The 25916-nt window shown below is 40.4% G+C and overlaps 1 protein-coding gene across 4 annotated transcripts in view; it reads right to left on the reverse strand.

The window, feature by feature from the left end:
* The window catches only part of Cttnbp2 (cortactin binding protein 2), a 163732-nt gene that overhangs the window by 17257 nt on the left and 120559 nt on the right, over nt 1-25916 (reverse strand). For 2 of the 4 annotated variants that reach the window (XM_039107159.2, XM_017592494.3), the window contains 5 exons: nt 19272-19358; nt 19091-19190; nt 8203-8361; nt 7161-7348; nt 960-1138 (listed from right to left, as the gene is read on the reverse strand). In XM_039107159.2, coding sequence (XP_038963087.1) covers nt 960-1138; nt 7161-7348; nt 8203-8361; nt 19091-19190; nt 19272-19358 — 713 coding nt within the window. The remainder of the gene's footprint in view (nt 1-959; nt 1139-7160; nt 7349-8202; nt 8362-19090; nt 19191-19271; nt 19359-25916) is intronic. The other 2 variants (NM_001114401.1, XM_039107160.2) reach the window with 2 other exon arrangements.

Genomic DNA, 25916 nt, shown 5'->3' on the forward strand with positions numbered 1-25916 from the left:
GATATTCATTGCTACCTATGAGGTCAGAGTCCAGGGTCAGTCCAGTATAGTCTTTGGGTAGTCCCTGGAAGCTCTGGTTGGTTGACATTGAAGTTTCTTAAGTGACACTTGCCCATGGCTGGACAGCAAGCAGTAAGCTATTTCAGTAAGTCATGTGCTTGTGAATTGGCGTATATTCACAGAGAATAACTGTCACTGATCTTAGCGAAAATACAGTTACTTAGGGAGTTGTACAACAGACAAGCCATGCTCATTCTTTGACAGAACTGGCATTCTGTGCTAATGGTAGAAGGTGACAAAAGCAGTCTTGTCAACAGTCCCAGTCTCAAACATACTGAATTCATCATGTGTCCTATTTTTCCCCAGTTACTGTGATAAATTCCATGACCAAAGCAACTTAGGTGAGGAAAGGGTTTATTTCCTCTTCCAGGTCACAACATCAGTGATGTCAGGACTGAAAACTGAAGGAGGAACTGTAGAGAAATCAGGAAGTATAGAGAAAAACACTTGCTTGTCCATTAGCTCATGCTTAGCTACCTTTCTTCGTAAGATTTATTTTATTTTTATGCATGTAGGTATTCTGCTCACATATATACCTGTGTAACATGTGTGTGTGTGTGGTGCCCATGGAGACCAGAAGTTGTTGGATTCCTGGGAACCAGAGTTAAAGATTGTTCTGAGGTGCCTTGTGGGATCTGGGAATCAAACCCAGGTCTGGAAGAACAGAAAGGGCTCTTAACTGCTGAACCATCTCTCCAGCTCCTTCCTAGGGATGGTAACACCCATAGTGGGCTGAGGAATCCTGTGTGATTTAATAATGAAAATAATCTCCCAGAGGCCCACTTACTCTAGGCAATTATTCCATCAAGATTTTCTCTCAGATGAATCTAGGCTGTGTCAAGTTGACAATTAAAGCTGACAAGCATATTTTTAGTAGGTAGATAAAAATTGAGACTTACTTCACTGTTGCTTGGGCATGTCCCGGGACTACTGGACAAGACAGGAAATACTTGGGTCCAAGAAGTGCTTCCGGTGTACCCAAGCGGGCCAGGCAGGAGTTGAGCTGCCTCCAGACAGAGATAACCCAGTCCACAATTTTACACACAGGATCACAGGGTGCGGGCAGCTGACCTCTGAACTAGAGATAGATGGAAAACAGGGCTGTGGCTTAGAAAAACAAAGTTTTTGCTTTGATTTTAAAGTTCAAAATTAAAAATATAAACCACAAAGCCCAAATCTCGCTCAATTTCACTTTACCTTTGCTTGGGGTAGATGTAGGAGGATTCTGAAAAAGCAAACTCAGTGCCTTGTGTAACTAACATGTTCATCCTAGGCATGTTCACATGTCAGTGTCACAAGTGTTCCCCAAGATCTCCCACATGGGTATTTTGACGGTAATTTACATATCAGAAGAGAGAGGCCTAAAGAGGTGATGCCTGACTCAAGGTTACTAAGCTAAGAGGTGGCAAATCACTGGTTAGGGCTTATTTACTTTTTTTATGTTAAGGTATAGTTGAAAGCTAATTCTTTCTATGAGGTAACGTGATGTTTTTAATATGTTACACTGTGAAATGATTACTCTTAGTTTAGTTACCATCTCACATACAGGAAACACTTTTTTAACAGTGAATTCATACATTATTCACTCTTAGCCACTTTCAAGTAACTGTATGCATCTATTTCTAATAGAGAAAAAAATGATGTTCAAACACAATATGCGCTAGAAATAAAAAAGGAGTATATTGCACTTAAGAATATCTTGTTGAGCTAGTGAGATAGCTCAGGGGTTAAGGGCACTGGCTGCTCCCACAGAAGGCTTGAGTTTGATTCTCAGAACCATATGGCTACTCACAACTGTAATTCCAGTCTCAGGGGACCCATCTTTGGGCCTCCACAGGCACTGCATGCATGTAGTACATTGACATACATGCAGGCAAAATATCCATACATATAAAAAAAAAGCTACTTTTGCTATTAATGTTTAGCATTGTTGCTGACCTCTGCTTATACCGTTCTCCCTCTGATTAACCATGAGTAACAAGGAGAGACCAGAGAAGCAGCTAGCAAGCAGAGGGGTTCTTTAGCTGCTCCTTCAGGACCACATGCTACCAAGGGGGGTGAGGGCAGAGTCCCTATGGAAACATGCTCTACCCTAACTCCCTCAGGAACAATGAGGTTTTAATTTTTTCATGATTATTCAATGAACTTCTTGCCAAGATCTCGCTGCTATATATCCTTTCCATGAAACATAATTTCTGATAGGAGAATGGAATTAGCCGACTCCTAAGAACTGGAGAAACAGGTGTGTGCCTATCTCTCCAGGTGTAGATGTTGCTTATAGAGAATGTCTCATGTGCAAAATGGCTGCTTTGGGAATAGTGATTATCATTTGACAGCACATTAAAGGCTGGTGTTTCCTTCAGGGGTCTTTCTGATAAATTGGTCTTACAGTTATTGCCTGATTTTATACCCTTGATGCATATTCATTCCGCATAAGCACAGTTTTGTAGAGATGCTTAGAAACGTACATATCACAATATATTTATATTTGTATGCCTTCTGTTTCTACGCGCCACTTATCACTTCGAGAGAAAATAAAACACTGCAAAGTCAGGTTTCATTGTTTTACTTTGGGCTAGGGATGGAACCCAAGCCTCTGCACACTAACTCACTTTCCCACTGACGTACACCTCTGTGTACTTTGCAGCTCAGAGAGCTGCAGAACATAAACAAAAGAAAAGGTGTATCCTGAGAGTCAGCCATGAGTTCTGTGGGCTGGAAGGCATTAAGGAGGAGAGCCAGCCACACACTGAGGCACTTTAAATGCCTCCCTGTTGGGATTGCTGATACGTTTTGCCATCTGTTCAATAAATTATCTAGGCCAGGCTCATTAACCTAGGATCCTTTCCAGACAGATGATCTTTAGGTACAGAGGCAAGCTTTATGTATCATTATTCAAAAGAAGGAAATGAGGTGGTGCTTAAGCCAATCCCTCAATGGGTCTAAAGGACACTTGTTAGCCAGGAGAGGGGGAAATAGTATTCTATGTGGAAGGATGGTTGCCAATATTCCCACATAGCAAAATGGTTGAAGGGCCTGGGTAACATCAGGAAAATACTTGCAGCCCATGCAAGCAGGAAGACATCAGTTCAATCCTCGGACCCACATGAAAAAAGGTGGGTGTGCTTATAAACCCAGTACTGGAGCGCTGCTGACAGATCGATCCCATGCCTTGCTCTCCACCCAGTTGAACTTACTAGGAGGTTAAAGTTTTTATTGAGAAACATTGGAGCCCAGATCATTGAATCTTGCCAAGCTCTCAGGCTGAAATGTAGGCTGCCATTTCACAGTGTCATAGGTAAAATAGAATTTTGCTATCTATAAAGAGTAGAAGAATTGGAAAAGCATTTGAATCATAGGATTTATCTTAATTTTCAGGTTTTTATGATTTAATTGAGTGTTTAGGAAGATTTGTTTATAGGATTATAAAACTTCTTAAAATTTTAATGGCCAGTTAAATTACTTAAGAAAATTTAATTACTAAGTTATAAAATGTCCCTTAAAGCAACTGTGAAATTCTGCTACCTTTATACATAAAAAGACACAGTTTAGACCTTTCGACCTGAAACCATCTGGACAGGTAGGACTCCCATGCACTGAGTATGTTTTAAAATATATTGTTTGATATTTATAATGAAAATATATTAAGTGATCTATTTAAAAATCTCTCTTGAATAAAAATTAACTGCCATGGTCCCATCACCAGTTAAGAGTGGTGACTGGTTAAGGACTTTCTGTAAGAACATGAGCTTTGTGAGGATGGAGAGGGCTCCATTTACTCCACAGCAGTAAGTCAGTGGCGAAGTTTTACAGAATGTGTGGGAAACACCTTTCTGATGCATCTCAGACATGTCTGGTAAGGCTCATTTCATTTCAAGTGTGTGTGTGTGTGTGTGTGTGTGTGTGTGTGTGTGTGTGTGTGTTGTCCTGAAGAATCAATCCCAGACGTTTTGTCTCCTACCCAAGAGTTCAGTCACTGAACTATAGACCTGAGCATTTTTATTTTTTATTATTTTGACACAAGGTCTCACTAAGTACTCAGAATATCCATGAATTTACTCCTTAGCCTAAGCTGGTCTTCATCTGAGGATCCTGCTACCTCACCATCCTGAGTAGCTGCCATTGCCAGACTGTATTTACAAGGCTGCCCATCACATGAGGTTCTGATGACCACTTTCCACAGCTGTTATTGGTTTTCCAAAGGGCAATGAATTTAAAAATACTGTATAAACTGGGTCCTATGTCTGCATAACTAGCAACAGAAAGGCAGAAGTAGAAGTCAGAAGTCATGTTTGGGGCAGGATGTGTTCCATTTGGTTAGATGTAAGGCATGAAGACGTTACACTCTTCTATGTTGACTGCGTGAACCAAGACAAAACAGGACAGCATGTAGAAAGTGTAGGGTAAAGATAAACTTGGCCCAAATCCTGAAACATCATGTCTGGAAGAAATCATCATTTTTATGCATATAGAGAACCTCACTCAGCATGGCAAAAAGCAGGTGTTCAAAATTCAAAAATATTTTGAACCGATGAAATAAAAATGATGACTATTTCACATCTGTGTGTGAGATGACATGTCTCGATCTGTGGCATGTCTGCCTTGGAGACCATGCTTTAATTTTTAAACAGTCTCCTGAAAAGGGAGGTCTCAGCCAACATGCTAATTTTCCAAAATGCATAATGTTCAAGGTATAAAAAAAATTTGTTCTCAAAATTTTAAGAGAGAAAATTTAACTCTGTCATCTAACAGAAGCTTTTAACAACAATTAGACTTGATAACATCAAGTTTCCTTGGTACAGAGATTTCTCCAAAACACAAAGACTGAGGTGCTATTAGGAAAAATCCCAATTATTGGAAAGTCAGAAATAGTCATGAAGTTTGTATTTTTTTAAGAAAGACAATCCATGTAGTGTTGCTTTACTCAGTAATTATGGTATTAAAGTAGAAAGGAGATGGTGGAGATTACCTGCAAGAAACCTACACAAGATTTACCCAGTCAAAATCCCAGCATCTATGAGGAGAGGTCCCACTCTCCACCACTGGCAGAGGAGCCAGTAACCTTTAATGGTTGCCAAACGAAGAAGTCACTCTATTTTGGGGATGTGGCTACCAGCAGTAGGCTGCCATGCTCACATGGATGGCTGTACACCCATGAACATATGGGCAGCACACATTGTTTTTATTAACACTAAAAGTGAAGACTTGAAGTTGGGAGGAAGATGTGACAGGAGATAATAGTGGGAGTTGTGGATGGATACAATAAAATTCATTGCTTAAATGTGCAATGTTTTTAAGAATAAATAAATATTGTTTACAAGAAGACAAATGCAAATATTGGTAAGTTCTACATGAAGGGATGAGTTGGCCAAGGAAAAGACAAAGGGCGCATTGGGATTAGCTGTAGTTCTGCCAAGTTGCACTGTGCTTGCCTGTAGCTCTTTCATGATTCCATTCTCCTGAAAAGACAAAAGAACTACACATCTCTCCCTTTCTCTGATCTTCTTCCAGCAAGAATTCTGATAGCAGCATTATAATTAAAGAGAGATAAATGCCAATTTCTCTCAAAAATGCAATTACTTTCATTGCATATTAGTAAGAAGCCTAGCATCTTGAAAGATATATTTCCTTACAACTCTGAAAGATTTGGGAGGTGAAATTATTACTAAGCACTAAACATGCCTCTCAGTGCCTACAAGATTAGACTTTCTGCGCTAGAGACTCTGGGTGTTTTGTAGCAAACACTTGTTCCCACTGTGTGCTCACTCCGAGGAGACTATTTTATTAGCTTTGGAATTGATTTGTAGGAAATCAAAGTCCTTGTTCTTCTTGCTCCGTACTCTGTGTGCTAGATCCAACTATCAAATGCTATAGACTAGACCAGCAAGAGCTCTCTTCTCTCTGTGCTTGTATGTGAACTGGCAGGGGATGTGTCAATCTTACAGAACTGAGACACTAACATCACCTTTAGCAATGAAGCGTTAAGTATAAATATTGCTAAAATTGTTGGAAGTTATTAGTAATGTGAAACACTTCAGATTAACAATTTTTTAACCCCACTTTTTTCCTTCTTCTTGAGGTCATATAATGACTTGGCTTTAGCCAAGAGGATATATTTATGACTAGGCATGTCGATTTCTCTAGTCGGGAATGTCAGATACCAATTCAAACCACTGGTGGCAGACCTTATTCATGAAATCGCCCACTCCGCTCTTCCTATCTGCCTCTCTGTCACACTCACTCATACTTGCCTGTCCACACAAGCTGTCCACACAAGCTTGAAAAGTCCTTGACAGAGAGTTTTGGTCTTGCCCAGTGCTCCAGCCATGGTCTAGAACTAGAGGGTAGAGCACTGTAGTCACTGAAACATTGCAGAGAATCTTCTTATGATTCCTGCAAGTCTCTGAAAAGATGCTTTCTCCATGGTGATAAAGAGATTGACACTGCATGTTACTATGCCCTAGTTTCAGTGCATACATGTCTTGAAGTGAAAGCAGGTTGTCAAGTATTGCCTGTAGTCTCAAAGGGAAAGTCAAAGACCACCTGGGTGAGGAGGGCTGTTCTCTTTTCAATTGCTATTGTTCAAATGATGCTGTTCTCTAAGTGTTGCCAGTGTACAGGATGAAGTGAGAAAACCAAATAGAGTTCTTTCATAACAAATCTACTCTGAAGAACACTCAGATATCATCATTCCAGTCCCAGACTATTAAATACAAATAACGTATATTTCATCAACATGGCTATATGAGATACTATAAAATAAACATGTTTATTCTTAAAAGAAGTTCACAAAACCATTTATCATCATAGTCTAAAAGCTGTCCAATAAAACATCATAAGTGATGTCCTCACTTTTTCTTGTACATAATATTATCCCCAAACTATTACAACTTCTACACACATTCTCTAATAACGAAACTTTAAAACCCATGCTATTGTTCTTGGTATGGTGCAGGAGCTGTTGTGAGTTCCACATCCATTCAACTCCGGATACTTGCAGAATATCCGGAATACTTCCTAGCCTGCAGTCACAGGAAGAAGAACTCAAGCCCTGCTAAGACCACCCCTCTCCCACTCTGGCAAGTTGCAGCTTCTGTTACCTTGCTGACTGCTTTTCTTCGGAGGAACCTCTGAAGCAGTCCTTGACTGGGCTCGCAATCCCAGCGCAGCTGAACCCAGCGGAAGTGTTGCTGCACCAGCAGGTCAGAGCCCTGGAGACAAGCCTTGGCGAGGGTTCCCAGCAGAAAGCAGTTCTCATGGAAATAATAGCATTCAGATGTTCCATTTCCTAAAACAACCAAGCCATAATTCAACCTCCGCCATTTATGTTTTGTGCAAATGCAAATCAAGAACATGAATTACATAACTTGCACATTGAGGACAGAAAGTAGGCTGATATCAAGGCAGGCGACATAATGACTGAGCAACTTGGGACTCCTCCTGACTTGGGCTAGACACAGAGCCCTTTCTGAACAGTGTGCCTAACAACCTAGGACTCCCACCTGCACTGAGCCGCAATTTTACCTGTTTTAAACAATGGGAATAGCTTACTCCCCTTAGCAACTCTCTTGGTAAGGCTCTTTTTCTATCCAGACCTATCTAGAAACACTACCCAGAAATGCCAGATTCTGCCTATACTGGTGTTGAGTACTCGCATAGTGAGGTAAAACAATGTTAGGCAAACTTTTAGGGAGAATTCTCTATTTACCCTCTTATCCTTGTGCATAACTGGACCTGTTTTAAGATCAGGTGCATCCTGGGAAGGATCATGCACAATGAGGGAAAGTTTACATAATCCAAATCTTTTCATCAAAGAAGAGAACTATCTATGCTACAACTCTTAGCAACCAAACCCATACTTCTCTTGAAACATTAAAAACAACATTAAAAACATCATTAAAAACATTATCTTCATTAAAAACAACAACAAACCTTAAAAAATAATCAGAACCCTTGAGCATGTGGTCTACCGTAATTCTTAAGAATGTATCTTTCTTAATCTATACTATTGGTCCTGAATAAAGTTTCCACGCTACTCTGTGATAATGTGGGCTAGTCTTCTATTCCAGAATATGAAGCTAAGGCCCCAACCACTGATGCTGATTCTGCACATGCTGCCTGGTTAGCCTCTTCTCTCTTTACCTTTACCTTTCTGGAAAGTGCATGGGCTTTCAGTGCTGCGATTCTCCAAAGGTGCCAAAAAGTCCCCCAGTAACTCAGACAATGATGATTTTTCCAAATTTTCCAAGATGACGATTATTTTCTTCTTAACAGGGAACTGCTTTACTGGGATCAGACAGGCTGTAATGAGAAACATTAGAGGTTAATAACTTTGTGAAACCTACATAGTGTGTTCTAAAATGCAAAACTAAGAGAACAAAGTATTCATAAAGAATGTTGTGTGGCAGGCATGCTCTGAAAATGCTGGGGGTTGAGGGTGGCAGGTCCAGGAACTTCTGTGGTATCACTCACCACAGTTGAAGATGCCCAAAACATGCCAATCCCTCTTACCTAGCAAATCCTGGACAGGATCTACCCAACTTCCAGCAGCAAGGGCTCAGGCAAATAAAATAAAAGGAGTCCATTGCCACACCGGAAATGACAACTCTAAGAACACAGGAAGCTGCCACAAACAAGCCAAGAAGGCATATTTAAAACATTGAGAGCCAAAGATAGGACTCGACAGTATAAGGCTTGCCTGGTGAATGTGAGGACCTGGATTCATTCCTTTGTATCTCTAATACATTTCTTTTTTTTTAAAGATTTATTTATTTATTATATATAAGTACACTGTAGCTGTCTTCAGATACACCAGAAGAGGGCATTGGAACTCTTTACAGATGGTTGTGAGCCACCATGTGGTTGCTGGGAATTGAACTCATAACCTCTGGAAGAGCAGTCGGGTGCTCTTAACCGCTGAGCCATCTCTCCAGCCCCTAAATTCAAGCTTTTTTTTTTTTGTTGTTCTTTTTTTCCGGAGCTGGGGACCGAACCCAGGGCCTTGCGCTTCCTAGGCAAGCGCTCTACCACTGAGCTAAATCCCCAACCCCCTAATACACTTCTAAGAAGTTGTTATTACAAAGGATAGAATAGAAGAAAGGTTTTATGAGCAAGAGGAAATACATAGGCACATTCTGAAAACTGAAGAGACTAAAATTTCTGGCTTGTTCAGTGGCTAAACAGCTAATTTAGTTAAAAGTTATTCTTTGATATTTAAGAGTTATTTTATGTATGTTCCATAATATAAAAAGTTAAAAGCACAAGTGTTATGGAAAAGAAGCCTTATACACCAGTAGTAGAACTGTAAATGCTTCCAGATGCAATAGAATTCACTGAGGCATGAAAACAGAAATAGGACTTGGGTAAGGGCCAAAAGAGTATAATAAACAGAAGTAAACATGAGCAACATATGACTACATGTGTATAAAAATAAATGTAACAATATAATAATATTTACAAATATTAAATAAATATGTATTTATTTATTAAATATTAAATAAACTGATATTAAATAAATTTTTATAAATAATAAAACCCATTGTTTTATATACTAAACAAAAAAGTTAAAAGCATTGAATGACCTTTAAATCACACACTTATAAGATGTTCATAGCATTAATAGACAAAGTTTCCAGAGACGTAAGCACATCCTATCCTTAAAACAGAGACAGAAGGAATACTCATTCAGAGCCTGCCCCACATGTGGCCCATACATATACAGCCACCCAATTAGACAAGATGGATGAAGCAAAGAAGTGCAGGCAGACAGGAGCCGGATGTAGATCTCTCCTGAGAGACACAGCCAGAATACAGCAAATACAGAGGCAAATGCCAGCAGCAAATCACTGAACTGAGAACAGGACCCCCATTGAAGGAATCAGAGAAAGAACTGGAAGAGCTTGAAGGGGCTCGAGACCCCATATGAACAACAATGCCAAGCAACCAGAGCTTCCAGGGACTAAGCCACTACCTAAAGACTATACATGGACTGACCCTGGACTCTGACCTCATAGGTAGCAATGAATATCCTAGTAAGAGCACCAGTGGAAGGGGAAGCCCTGGGTCCTGCTAAGACTGAATCCCCAGTGAACATGATTGTTGGGGGGAGGGCGGCAATGGGGGGGAGGATGGGGAGGGGAACACCCATAAAGAAGGGGAGGGGGAGGGGTTAGGGGGATGTTGGCCCAGAAACCGGGAAAGGGAATAACACTCGAAATGTAAATAAGAAATACTCAAGTTAATAAAAAAAAAGAAGTGATCAGATTAAGGGTTCAGAAAGAGTGAGAGGGAGTCAAGTCCAGGGACTCCATCCTTATAGTACCTCCTACTCAGGATGGGCAGAAATGATATGGACCCAAACTAAAAGATGCAAATTAATGGGAATCTTTTTTTTTTTTTTTTTTACTAACAGGGAACAAATAAGCCAGTGTACAAAACATTCTCAACTCAGTGCATGGCGCCTACCACGCACTCGCATGTCATTACTGTTTTAGTTAAGACATGAAAAAGGCAATTCCAATATGAAAATTAATAATAAATTATTGCATCGAACTTCTTAGAAGACCAGATATTTCCACCATAGTCAAATTAACCGTCAATGAGGAACAATCTGATTTGAAGTCCTTGTGGACCCCTCGACTTGTCATGGATATGCGTGAAAGAAGCTTCTGTATTTTCTTCTCACTATTACAGATACCATAGGTTTCAATCTCGGAAGAATTCTTGAACAATGGAAGGGATCCTCTTCAGCTAAACAGCTTTAAAAACTAAGCTACAAAGAAAGCCGCCTCTCAATTTCCTTGTCCTCAGGGGTGGGCGTCACACTATTTTTTTATTGGATGTTTTATGCATTTACATTTCAAATCTATCCCCTTTACCTCCCTTCCCCCTCCCCCACTTTCTATGAAAATGCCCCTGCTTCCACCCACCCACTCCCACCTCACCACCCTGACATTCCCCTACTCTGGGGAAACGAGCCTTCACAGGACCAAGGGTGTCTCCTTGTATTGATGCCAAACAATGCCATCCTCTGCTAAACTGGAGCTGTGGTCCCTCCATGTGTACTCTTTGGTTGGTGGCTTAGTCCCTGGGCGCTTGGAGGTTGGGGGGTCTGATTGGCTGATATTGTTGTTCTTCCTATAGGGTTGCAAACTCAATCAGCTCCTTCGTTCCTTTCTCTAACTCCTCCATTGGGGTCCCTGTGCTCAGTTCAACATTTAGCTGCAAGCATCCTGTATCAGTAAGGTTTTGGCAGAGTCTCTCAGGAGACATCCATATCAGGCTCCTGTCAGCAAGCATTTCTTGGCATCAGCAATAGTGACAGAGTTTGGTGACTGCATATGGGATGGATGCACAGGTGGAGGAGTCTCTAGATGGCCATTCCTTCAGTCCCTGCTCTACTCTTTGTCTCCGTATTTCCTCCCATGAGTATTTTGTTCTCCCTTCTAAGAAGGACTGGAGCATCCACATTTTGGCCTTCCTTCTTCTTGAGCTTCATTTGGTCTGTGAATTGTATCTTGGGTATTCTGAGCTTTTGGGCTAATATCCATGTATCAGTGAGTGCATACCATGTGTGTTCTTTTGTGACTGGGTTACCTCACTCAGGATGATATTTTCTAGTTCCATCCATTTGCCTACAAATTTCACGAAATCATTGTTTTTAATAGCTGAGAAGTACTCCATTGTGTAACTAAATGTACCACACTTTCTGTATCCATTCCTCTATTTGAAGAACATCTGGGATCTTTCCAGCTTCTGGCTATTATAGATAAGGCTGCTACGAACATAGTGGAGCATGTGTCTTTGTTATATGTTGGAGCATCTTTTGGGTATATGCCTAGGAGTGGTATAGCTGACTCTCCAGGTAGTACTATGTCAAATTTTCACACAATTTTTTCATGTGATCCTCTGTTCAGCTGTTGTGGTAACAATGACAACTGCCAATGCTTCTCAAGGTTCAAGTATTGTCTTAGAAATACAAGTATGTGTACAGCACTTGAGGTTCAGGAAAAGTTTGAGGCAACCCAGGCCTACATAGAAAAACCCTTTCTTAAATAAATAAATAAATAAATAAATAAATAAATAAATAAATAAACATATGTATGTATATTATAGAAGTATAAGAATTACAATTGCTTACTGCCATGCCTTCTAGTGTTTGTCATTGCTGTATTCCTCATATATTTAGCATGATGTGACTGTGATGGAGAGAAAGCAGATCTTATAGTCTGGTGCAATTGCTTTTTGGTAGACAGCCTACTCTATTGGACATTGTTTTTCTTTTGCAGATCATTATGAAGATGAACTTTCATAAAATTATATTGCTTAGGTGAGTTAATAATTTTAAAGGATTTCTGATTTGATTTAAATAGTTTTACAAAGCTTGTGTAGTTGATAGAAAGTTTAAGGAGATGGTTAAGGTTGTTTTGCCAGAAAGATAAAATAAAGTTAGAGCTAAGAGCAGAATGTGCCCCCTCTCTGGTAAAATAGTGGGGGCTGCCTAGGTTGGAAAAGGAGCGCAGTGAGCTTTCATGTGTTGTAAGCACATAACTGTTCTTGGAAGAGAAAACAGGCTTGGGACAAGTTAAGGATCAAAAGAACAAACAAACAAACAAACAACAACAAAAACAACAAAAATCCATTTCATTCTAAGCTGGGTCTGAATTCCCAGATCTTGTGATCTAGGAATATGGCCACATGTTTTAGTGTGCACCAAAAAAAAATACAGTTATAAAAAACAAGTAGATAATTCTATTCTGAGTGAAACAATAGAGAATAGGGGATTAGCCAGTTTAGCTGAACAAGACTTCAAAAATAAAATGCAATATAGATGATCTGTTTCTTGGTAAATACTAAATGGTATCAACTGAGCATAGAGGAAAACTTGCCATCATAGATTTGGCTCGCTTAAACTTTGGTAATCAATGACAAAAGAATTATTGCTTTGTGGTTAAGATGAACTGTGGAGAGAAAGATAGATGGGAAATGTTATGTATGAGTTTCAAAAAAGAATATATAATCAACAATCCTGTTGCAATTTCCTTTTTTGTAATGATTTTATTTTTGAAGAATGTGTTTTTCTGGTTACTGTTTTTAGAGAATATGTAACTTGTGGCCATGAGGGAATCTTTTTCTTACATAGAGAATTTTGTCTTAGGTGGTATAAAAATGCTAAGAGAAAAATAAAGTTGTTGGAGCTTGCTTATTGGGATTTGCTCCATCCACTATACCACTATACATACATACATACATACATACATACATACATACATACATACATTACATTACATACATATATATATATATACACATACACACACATATATCACAATTGGTTAAAGTAGTAACAATAGACAACCATTTTCTATTTAGTGATTTTAAAAAGCAATCTATCTAATGTCTTACATTTCTTTTCCTGTAACTTAGGTCTTTCTCTGATTTGCATTAGGTGTATGCTATGTCAAGTGGTCCCAACACTGCTGTAGTAGCTGGAATGTATCTTTAAGAAAGCTAAGTTATATTTCAACAAATGTTTATCCATGTATCGCCTTATTATGGGTATTAAGTGCCTAGTGCTGGTTATATCTTGGGGAAGAAGGGAAAGGGAAAAGGAAAAGGAAAGGAGGAAGGAGAAGGAAAGATGAGAAGGGAAAGAGGAGGGGAGGAGGGAGGTAAGGAGGGATGGGAGGAGGGTGGAATGAAAGAACAAAGAAGGAGGAGAAGACAGAGAAGAAGAAAAAAGGAAGAGAAGGGGGAGGAAGAGGAGGAGGAAGGCTAGTGTGAGGCCTGACCTTGTAATGAGTGGAGAGACAGGGTAAAGACCATCTGCATCTTAGGAAGGGTACAGCTAGCACTATAGGGGCTGCTTACAGCTTAGTCCTAGAAGACATCGGTGCACCGAATGAGTGGGAGACTTGTAAGAGAAAATACCTTGGTGGTAAACTCAGATCTACTGGCACCACCCTAATTCAATGGGTTCAAGCAACCACCTCACCTCTGTGGTAAGCAGCAGAGCAGCAGCAGCAGCAGCAGCAGCAGCAGCAGCAGCAGCAGCAGCAGCATCTTCACTCTGTGCTATGGTACAATCCCCTGGGATCCACCCTGTGCATCATCAGTGATTTTGATTAATAGAGATGTGCTGGGTGCTGCCATCTTGTACAAGTTCCCTATGACAAGGAGGTGCCACTAAGGCCAAGACCTGCTGCGCTGCCCAACAATGGTGACAGAAATGAGATGTGGGAGACACAGAGTGAGATGTCATCCCTACTGCTGACTATCAGTGGCAGTGTTTAAGGATAAGGATTAAGAAATGTTTTAAGGATGGAGATACAGAGGATTAGACTCCTCCTCTGAGGTCACATTCAGTTTAAGAAGATTTACAGGGGAAAAATAATCAGAAAAGAAAAGAAAAGAAGCAAGAGCTCTAACTGGTGTGCTGAAGGCAAGAAGAGATTTCCCACTGAGGAAGAAGCTGCACGGTTACTGGAGGCAGAGAACACATGACCAATAACGTACAGGGGAGAGTATGTGGTGAAGGTCTGTGTAAGGTCTGATGTTTCTGAAATGTGGGGCAGTAGTGGTGGAAGAGAAATGAAGGGGGGGATAAGGAGGAAGGATCACACTGGTTGTAAAATCAACTTAACTTGTAGATATGGGAGAGTACAGGAGGTGCTTGCTCTCTTTTGGGTGGGAAAAGATGCCTTCACTTTCTTGACCCACTAGGAAAGATTGCATTGCTCACCTAATTTAGAGCAGACACTCAGAGTTTGTGCCTAGAAGTAAAGGGAGGGGGTGAGTGTTGCTGTTCCTAACTACTGACCTTAGGTGTCAATTATCTGTCATGAGGCACCAGTCAAGGGTCAATTAGTGAGGATATCACGGGTAAAAGTGTCTTTATCACTGTTGGTCTCACAGACTCAGGTTCTTAGTGTCTCCCATTTCTCTCTGGGACATTTTCTTCAGTCCAGTGTGTGCAAAGGTGAGTTTTCGTTTCCTCGACAAACTAGTCTAGTTCGAGTTATTTATTTAGCATAGTGTCATTAAAGAATCACAGAAGTGAGAACTCATTACCAATTTGTGAGTATTAAGGTTTTTCCATCATGGTAGATTATTTGAGGCATGAACGAATGCCAATGGCCTCATTTTATTTCTACTTGTGGACTTCTTTTGTCAGGTAGCAGGGAACACAACCCTTTGAGCCCCCTTCTTCGCTCTTTGCTTCTTCTAAGCTCACTTCTGAATCTGTTGTTTTTCTTCCAAACGTTGAGTGCAGTAATTCCATTGCTTTTTTTTTTTTTAACTTCTAGGCTCTCCAAGGGACTCAAAGCACTATTTGCACTATTTGAAAATATTGACTGAGTGTTTAACTTGTTCTTTTCCTCCACTTTGTGTCACATGTAATTTAAACCACCATCTATCCATCTTGATGACCCAGTTTCATACCTTGTATGGCGGAGGAGCCTGAGCCAACTGCAATATGTATTCACACCCTCCCAGCCAAACAACAGTCATGTGACATGGCTAAAATGAGAAGGAACATGTCATCTTGAACTACATGGACACAGAGTGATTTATGGTCCTCTGCAAGCTCCCTCATTCTTCCTGGAGTTCCTTTGTTCTTACTCTTTTTTGCTGGCTCCTTTGTATTTTACTCTCCATGGAAGGGTTGGCTTCTTAATGCTACATTGGTTCAGCTTCTGCTCCTCTTGCTTCTTGGGCTATTTCACTCTTTCATGCATTCTTTGTGGTCCCTTTCACATAGTACCCCTCAGACATGCAGACAAGAACAAATATGATGCTTGGTGGGAGATAAAATTCAACAGCCAAGTGCTGGTCTAACCAAAGGTTTGTGTCTACCCTTTGAAGAAAATGAGGATAAGATCCATTAGCACACAGAACCTCCCAGATTAGTGTGTTTCTCTACAACGCCGTCTGATCACTTCTTGAATACAAAAAGGCAACAGTGCAGTTGGCAGACAAGTCCTGTAACTTATTTGTCTGGAAGCTACAGTACAACAGGATAGGGGCCCTTTTGGCTGCAGGGATCTGTCTCCCCTTCTGTGAGGACTTCTATCAGCAAAGGATCATTTCTAGCTAATTCTTTCTGCATGAAGAAAGCACAGACACCCACAGACCCATGACCCCTTCCTGGGGTTCACTGAGTATGCCTTGTACTGCTCAGGAGCTATGGTATTTAGACGTATTCCATACCACCTTTTTTTCTGGCCACAAGTTAACAGTAGTGGGTCCCATTGAAAAGATAATAATGGTAGAGGGTGTTGTAGACATCCAGAGAAGTAGGCCCAAATGACAAGCTAGATCAAAATGTGTAACATTCTAAGAACTTTAACTTTTGTTCTGGAGCCTTTGGAGTGTAATATCAGGCAATACTTGTGAGAGCTTTTGTCTCCTAGAATGGTTCTCCAGGAATCACGGAGGAGGACTTGCTCAAGAAGCAAGAGAGGGAGAAATAAGGAGCGCAATGAGAACTCAGAACCTCTTGAGCAAGAAATGATGGGGCCAGGAGAGGGCATGTGGAGAGTAGCAGAGCAGCAGCAGGAGGAGCAGGAGGAGGAGGAAGAGGAGGAAGAGGAGGAAGAGGAGGAAGAGGAGGAAGAAGGGGATGAAGGGTGTTGGAGGAAGAAGCAGATTTGGTAGAACTTAGACACAGGGAGAGGAAAGCAAACTATAGACCCCAAAGTGCTCAGGTCTTTGTAGACAAGGGCCCAGTAGACAAACCTCATATTTTGGTCATGACTTTTTGACATACAAAAATCTGGTAGGAAGTGTTGATCCTTTTAAATCACTAAGACAAATCCAGAATATCCTTCTGTATGCAGAGATGATGCAACCTTTTCTATTCTTTTTCTCTGAATTTAAAGTGAAAATGCATCTCTTTCCTTATTAATTTACTCAAGTATATTGTTCAAACTCTTCACCTTGGGGCTCATGGCATAGCTCTTCCCTAGCAGTGCCAGGTGCTGGGATGCATCCCAAGTGCTACAATAAACAAAACAAAGCAAAACCACCAAACACTGCATTTTCCTGAGTCAACATATTCCACCTTGTGGTTTATCACTTCCTGTACCATCTGCTCAGACTTCTATCTCCTTTCCTGAACCAGAAATTCGATATCTTTCTTTCTTTTCTTCCTTTTTCTCTTTCTAGGGTCACCTCCTGCAAAAGGACATTTACTCAGTCACTCAAGCAAATACGAATATAAGCCACACAAGTTCATGATATAACATGGGGTTCAACGCCAAAGTCCGAAGAGCTCTCCTACTCTATTGTTAGGTGAAGTGAAGAGAAAGAAATGAACTCTATGGAGGTTTCCAACGGAAAGTCTTACTTGAGAAGGGTCAGAGAACCCCTTCAGGGGTAGCTGAGATTTAAGACAGGGGGTCTCTTTCAAGTTTTCAGATTGGGAGAGTTCTTTGTAAGAAGATACTAAGCATCAATTCTGCAATGCTGGATGGTGTCCCTTGCATCCTTCATGCCTTAACTCATTGCTTTCCAGCTTCCTTAGCTGTCTATGTTTACAGCAAACTCAGTCTGTACTTGACTACCTACCCTGAATAGGTGAGAATAAATCATTTTACATTGTTAACCTTGATATGACATCGGCCTGAAAGCTAAAAAGCCTTAGGAGACTTTCATTAAATAATTAAAGGAGAAAATGGCCAGCCTAGCACAGGGGAGGTTTTAAGATCTATAGTTGGGATTGAGGAAAGCCAAACTCCAACCAGACTGCTTGGGTCTGAGTCCTAGTCTATGTTCTTCCTGTGGTCTGAGTCTTAGTTTATGTTCTAATGTGGCATTACTGGTACAACCCACATCATCATCTCAAGTGCTGTCAAGATCACCAACCAGGGACTGTGAATGGTCTATCTAAAAGCTGCTTGTTACAAAGATGGGCTTTAAACGAGGGCACACCAGAGCAAACGTCAATAAATGTTAGCTACCATTGAAAATGCATGAAAGAAAATAGTGTTCTGAATCTATTTTCTGGTTTCTGGTCAAAGAGTAAACTGTGAGGCAGGAAGACATTAAGATTCCTGCCTTACTTCCTTACTCCCAATATGTACTTCAAGGCTTAAAGAGTCAGCAGTTGTTTTCCAGACTCGTTTTTAACTTTATTTCCTGACTTAGAACCTGCAGATGATTTTTGTTGTCCTAAGCTTGGTCTATAGATGAACCCTGGGCTACAGGGTAACCCTATTCCTCTAAGTCCAAAGACAAGACATAGCCCTATTTATTAAAATACAGAAGGTCTGAACTCATCCTCTTTGACTCTAGCTCTGTGGCTAGAACCTCTTGGAACTAAAATTGAATGGTTTCAGCTCTGTGGTCATAGCTGTACCATTTGAGGGTTACGTCAGCGTCACCTGTAGGGAAACTTGGGTTGTCAAGCTGTGAAAGACCTCATAGTTTATGTCAAGAAATGTTTACATGTAGTTCTGCTACCCTACTGATGAGAATAGATGCAATGTGAGCTTCTTGCAGAAGGCTGCTGTGGAGATCAAGTGAGGTAACTGGTGCGTGCAATGCATTTACCAAAATGATCATTGATGGCACGCTAATGACCAGCTGGAGAAAAAAGCTTACGCCAGGTATGAAAATACCAAGTACGCCTTTATAGGAAATGTGTGGATGACAAAATGTACGCAACCTCAATCTATTTCATTTTTATCAGCATGTAGCACCAGTCCTAGGCAATGTCAAAATGTGATATGCAGTCCTACTAAAGGGAGCTGCTTGTATTACCTCTTCTCTTGCCGGATCACTGCTGAGAGTTGAAAAGTATGCTCAAAACAATGAGAGGTTTATAAGAAGAAAGAAGAAAACTCAGGATGACCTACTAATACAGTAGCATAGACAGAAATCGCTTTTGCGAGTGTTCACTTGAACTCCCAATTTTCACTCCATAGCCATTGAACAACTAGAATGATTATGAAGGTTATTTCCTTGAAATGGCTTCAGTGAAGAACATGCCTGCGAGTTTTCATAAGCCAGCTCTTTGAAAGCTTCTTACCATTACTGATGAACACGTCTACTAGCTGTTCCTTGGAGAAACCTGAATCCACCTCAGCTCTCACTATTTCACAGGGGAATCCTGCAGCCATCTGTCTGTGCTGGGATAACAAAACAGGGACATGAGTTCTATAGACTTCCCAGTTTAAAAAGAATAGTAATAGTAGGGAAATACTCAATACCTTCATGCAGAGGGCAAGCTGATTTGCTATGTAGTCTTGCAAGCTTCCTTCTGGGCCATGGAAAATGACATTATGATATTGCTCAACCTGTTCAAAACCAAGAAGAATCCTGGGTAAAGATGCTAGTTTGACAAAGGAAGGGGTGGTATGCAAGGACAGAGGTCCCAATTATCCCCAGGCATCCAAGAGAATAGAGAGCTATTTGAGAATAGGAATATTTACTAGACTTGTGAAGTCCTTAAAAACTTGAACTGTGCCTCCTCTCCCCTGGAAACTAAGATATGTATATAGAAGCTGCAGGAATACATTCAGGGTACAGGGGCACACAAGGACTACCTGCCAGTTGTTATTCTGTGAGCTAGAGAAGGAAGCTAAAAAGGATCATTCTTCAGGGGCCCCTTGATGGTGAACTTAGGACTGGCTGTTAGGGTATGTAAGGCCATGTTTCTGGTAGCCATGAGTGATAATACTATTCTGTTATTGGTAAGCCTTCAGTACGAACTTACTAATGCCTACATGAGGCACAACAGTGGAATGTAGCATCCTAAACACCAAAGACTGAGGACAATCTCATGTCACACATCTTCAATTACTCGTCTGGTTCCTTACTTCATTCATGGGCTTTCCAACACTATTCTTTTTCATCCTTGCCCAGATTTTCCTACAAATTTCTTGATCTCACAGTTTTATCTCTTTGCAGTCTAGAGAATTTCCCATATTCTATTGGTCTGGTTTTTCTATGGCTAAGATCTGTATTTGCACCCTCCCATGCATATATAGAAATTCTGACTGGATCTAAGGTAGTAAAATTAGAAATGGTTTCCCTAAGAGTTGAGGTGGCTGGCTTTTATGTCAATTTGACACAAGCTAGAGTCATCTGAGGGAAGGGAGCTCCAATGGAGAAAATGCCTCCATAGGGTCAGGCTATAGGCAAAGATGTATGCTATTCTTTACATAATGATGTATATGGGATGGCCTGCCCATTGTGGGTGTGCTATCCCTGCACTGGTGGTCTTGGGTTCTATAGGAAAGCAGAATGAGCAAACCATCTAGAAGAAGTGAGAGAGCATTGTTTTTCCCACAGCCTCTGAATCAGCTCATGGATCCAGGTTCCTGCCCTATTTGAGTTTTTGCCCTGAATTCCTTCTATGATAAATAGTGCTATAAAAGTATAAGCAAAACAAACCCCTTCTTCCTGAACTTATTTTGATTGTGATGTTTCATTGTAGTAATAGTCACCCTGATTATAACAGCACATATCAGTACACTTATGAAAAGTAAAAGAGCAAAACCCCTTGCCCTTCCTGTCATATTAGAACACAGTAAGAGGATACTATCTAGAACCAGGGAACAGACCCTCACCTCACTGTACTGCCTGTGCCTTGGTCTTGAATATCCTGGCCTCTAGAAGAATGACTATAAATCTCTTCTGTAAGCCATCTAGAATATGACATTTGTTAAAGCAGCATCTTTAGAATGACAGAATTCTCCTACAGGTATAGCATTAATGTTTTATTGTTTAATGCTGTAAAACCATGGAGAATTTGTTACACTGATACAAGAAGTGGGTGCCACTCCTGTATTCACTTCACAAGCTAAAGCCCCTTAGGCCACTGGATGAATAACTGACTCATGTCTATAAGTCATTGATTAAACTACAGGTTCCAACAATGGTTGCAGGACCCTGCTGTCCAATAAGGCAGATAAGTGCATAAAGATGAACGGCAAGTGTTTCTCTCCGGCCCCACAGAAGAGCTCATGAGTAATGCAGCTCTCAAGCTTCAGCATGGTCTCACCAATCTTCATCAACTTCTTTACTCAGGTGTTTCTACGCTGTCTAATGGATATGAAAGGGCTCACACTGATAGCGCAGATGTGCACTGTGCAGTCAAAGTGGAACCTGTTTTTTCAAGTGCTCAAGTTTTTCACTGGTGTCAATCTTGTAGTTTTGAATCACTGGACAGTTGGTAAGGAAGGTTCCCTACCTCACTTCAAGGAGGGATCAGAAAAAAAAAAATGAGCCTAATACTCCCGAGGCAGTGGAGAAGTATCAGCGTCTCGTAAATGGATACCTCAGTTCTGTTTTTCTGAGGTTTTGTCACTTTTCAAAAAGCACGTTAGAGGTAAATTGCGTGCTAGCTATTGATGTCCGGGTGCAATTCTACCCCCAAACTCTCCAGCTCTCCAAATTAATCCCAAATCGCTCTGAATTGCCAAATAGAAATTCTTTCACAAGGAAAGGATTGTTTCACGCCGGTGAAATGGGATACAGGTTTCCAGGATTTACTGAATATTCTGCCCCTGAGATTTTCAACTGGCCTTGCAATTTAGTCTTGTTTTACTGTGGAAAACAAGAGCGCTCTATTCATTACAGCTGTTCTGTCAAGCTGTTTGCACTTCCCAGAGGCTGACTCTGAGATCATGTAACGGCAAAGGGTCCAGCTTCCGAGATAAGCTACAAACAGCCACACTCACCTGTTAGCACATACACTTTTTTAGGGTGTAAAGGACAGGAAACAATTTAAAATTTGTTGAAGAGACCTTTTTTACTCACAGTAAACTCTTTTTGTTTATGCTTTCTAATACTCTCCATGAAGTACAATAGAAGATAAACAAGTTTACTGGCGTAGGTAAGGAGAAAGCAATTGTACAAAAGTCCTGATCCTTTGTAGTTTAAAATACACTTTCCCGTAATGATCTCTTTACCTTTCATGTATTACCAACTCTCTTGCCAATTTTTTCCCTTTGATCAAATGATATGTAGGTATATTGATTATCATTTGCCATCAACAAAAATTAGTTAGTGAAACAAATTATAGCTAGTTTGTCGAGATTGGTAGGCATATGAAAAGCTTTGTCAGGAAAACAACTCATTCATTTCAGAGTTATATCACATTTCTCTAAAGATCAAACTCTGAAGGTATAATATAAAATCATGCGCCGTGCTCCATGCCTCCAGCAGAGGGCTCTCCAGCTACCTGGACTGATGGGGAAGCTAATGCTGTTGTGGATGGAGCTGACGGTAGAAAGGAAATCTGTTTGAAAAATAAAATCAAATTCAACTTCTAAGATTATAGCTTGAGTCAGTCACCAGAATTATTCTGCTACAATGTGACACTTTTGTTTATTAGTAAAGGTATACTAGCCTCACTACTATGACTGATACTAATCAGATTTATTCTGTGTCTTCACATGATGTTGGGGTCCCACATCACATGTCAATCAGGGCTTTGTGAAGCACAGTGACTCTGGGATCAAGCAACCTCAGTGATGGCCCATCCATTTTTTAATTTTTTTCTCCTATGATGTTTTCCTACAGAATGGGAATTAATACAAGAGCTGTCCATTGCTGTCCATGTGGCAACTGAGATATGCCTTCAGACTTGTGGTATTTTAAAGGAATAAAACTCCAACTTGTTTTTGCTATTCCACTTGCCATAAATAGTCTTCATAAGGGCTGCTGTGCAGGAACAGTTTGAGGTCAGCTATGCTGAGACATTAAATGCAAGAAAGACTGCAAAAATAATAGGGTGTTACTGTGCCATTTAAAATTTGGCTAGCTGTCACTTAAAAGTGCATGCTTTACAGCAAACAATTTCATTTCAGCCTCTTCTGACACACAATTTCAAAGAAATTATTTACTGTCTTTGAGGCATGAATGGGTGCTCCTGTCAACTTAGTCACATAAACTGCTCTTGAACTATCATCAGTCTCAAAAGTCACTCCCAGGTATGTGATGTACACATTTGAAACAGGAGCCCTGCAACTGTACACTATTTGATGAGAAAGCACAAGAACTAATAGCAATGATTGGTAATACTTGAAATTAGAACAGAACTACCAGTGGAGTTAGAATGTATGGAATGATGTAGGAGTCTGGTCAACTAGCATTTGGGATATTAAAAAGAAAAGGGAAATTGGATTCCTTTGTGTTCTGTGATTTGCAACCATTTTTTGAGGTCACTCTTTATAAAACAGACATAAAAGAAACACAAGAAACATAATTTATATATGCAAAGTCACTATATACATAGATAGATAGATAGATAGATAGATAGATAGATAGATAGATAGATAGATAGTTTACTGAAACTATAAAAGCCAAAGCCCTCTGTTTTTGTGGGTTTGTTTTTTGTCGTTTTGAGATAGTCTCTCTGCTTTGTAACCTAGGCTTCCCTTGAATTTACAGCAATTCTCTTGCCTTACCTTTAGCTCTTCTGTGTTTATAAAACCATACTTCTCTGTCAGCTCACTGAAGCATTTCTCTATTTAATGGAATGAAGTGTTACAAAATAAAATGTAGCAGCTACTTTTATGTCGATGACACAAGCTAGAGTAATCTGAGAGGAAGAAATCTCTGTTAAGAAAATGTTTCCACAAGACTAGAGGTAAGGGCATTTCCTAATTAGTGATTCTTGAGGGGAAAGCCCAGTCTATTTTAGGTGGGGCCATTCCTGGGCTTGTAGTGTTAGGTTCTGTAGAGTAGCTGAGCAAACCAGGAAGCAGCCTCCTCCATGACTGCTGTATCAGCTCCTACCTTCAGGCTCCTTCCCTTGCTATTTTTGATGATGAAGTGTTACATGGAACTGTGAGTGAAACAGAACTTTCCCTCCTCAAGTTGCTTTTGGTAATGGTGTTTCATCACAGTGATAGTAACAATAACCAAGACAAATTGGTACCAGGAGTGGGGTATCCCTGTAGGACACCTGACCATGTTGTTCTAGAGTTGCTATGGAAGGATTTTGGCACTTTGGGCAAGAAAAGCCACTGAGTGTTGAGAGATCAGCGAGCTGGTCTGTGGAAGCTGTCTTGGGAGATACAAATGTTGAGAGCCTTGCAGATAATAGAAGCCTGCTTTGTGATGTTTCACAGGGAAACAAATGTTCTACTTAGTCTTCTGTGTAAAGAATATATGGTGTCTGTTCAGCTGAAGCTCAAAAAATTGGCTGTAATTAACAAGAGAACAGAACCACTAAAATAAAAGGAAAATATCTGGCATAGTTGTTGCCATAAGATCTAGCTATAGACAAGCCAGAGGAGCATACTCTTAATAAGTGACTCTTAGGGGAGAGGCCAGCCCATTGTGGATTAGGCCACCCTTGGGCTGATAGTACTAAATTCTGTAAGAAGCATGTTCAGCAAGCCAATGAACAGCATGCTTCTATGGCCACTGCTTCTACCTCCAGGTTCCTGCCCTTACTGCTTTTGATGATGAACTGTTATATGGAACTGTGAGCAAAATAAACCCTTTCCTCCCTAAATTTCTTTTGGCCATGGTGTCTCATCACAGTAATAGTAACATAAAGCCCAACAAGATCTTTAAAACTGTCATAGTTTTTGGACTGAGACAATTTAGCCCTTGGTCAAAACTTTGCTTAATATGGAGATGTTGGGAGGGAGGAAGGGCGAAGTGGCTACATTCACTGCCTAGGCTTATATTCCTGACAGTCAGGGGGATACACCCTCATCTTTCTCCTAAGTAAGGAATTACCTAGAGTTCTTCCTCTTGAGCATATTAGATGCTTTGAAGGGAAAGAAAACAAAAGCAAAGAGAGAAAAGTGAAAGTGTCCCACAGAGAGGCCTGACTAAGCTCTCCCTGTCTGATGGTACAAGGTGGGTCCAGCCTTTATCAATATATAGCTTTACAGAAACATTAATTTAAATCTGATGGAAACAACTTGTGTAAAGCCCCAATCTAACTATTTTTAATGGCTGCCTAAGAGGGCCAGGAGAGCTTTTATTTACTTTTTGTCTTATGGTGTTCATAATAATTTCACTCAGCTCTCACTCAGACACAGGGGATATAGGCAATTCCATCATTCGTAAGTAACTACGTGCACTGCCTTGATCCTTTTAACCTCTTTTTGCCTTACTTATTTAAAATGAAGATAATATTACCAATCTTGTAGGGATGTTATGAATAAACAAGACAAATGAAAACACTTGGCATATTACCTACATCTATTAAAAGTATGTAACAAATGCGCCATTTACATGTCCGTTTTGTATCTGAATTTACTGATTTCTTTGATATTCATATTCTTCTTCCTATTAGGATCATACTGTCTAGTTTGAGCAGGGAACATGGTTACATCACAGCAAGACACATTTGCTAGCTCAGTAGGGAACTGACTTTAAATTCTGGTCCATGGGCTGCAAGCAGTAACAAGAAGATATGGTGCTGAGGCCCTGGAACTTGGATGTTTGCCCTTCCCAGACCTCTCACCTGCTGCAAGTTAAATATCTGAGAAGAATAAACTTTGGTCTTATTTAATCTCTAACTATTTGGTTTCTGTAAAAGAGGCCAAATCCATAGTCCAATTGATGTGAACTTATTTACTCAACTTTAAATTGTAAAAGCTTAGTAAGGCATCATGATATACGTGATTATTCCTTTCTGTGTCTAATATTTGATGGCACATCTGTGTTAAGGGGCAGGTAATATGTTCCTACATAAGTTAAAGCACTTTAGTAGTCACAGGTAATCCTTCTGGGACAAAGAAATTATAGTGACAGAAATCCAGGCCAGTGATAGACAGCTTGCCAGGAAGGGGTGTTGGAGAAAATAATGTCCTAACCCAGAACACAAGGTATGTGGGCTCCCACACTTATCCACATGGACCACCGCTTGCATGTTTCAGGAG

The sequence above is a fragment of the Rattus norvegicus genome, chromosome 4 (genome assembly GCF_036323735.1).
Source record: "Rattus norvegicus strain BN/NHsdMcwi chromosome 4, GRCr8, whole genome shotgun sequence".
In the NCBI taxonomy this organism is placed as follows: domain Eukaryota; kingdom Metazoa; phylum Chordata; class Mammalia; order Rodentia; family Muridae; genus Rattus; species Rattus norvegicus.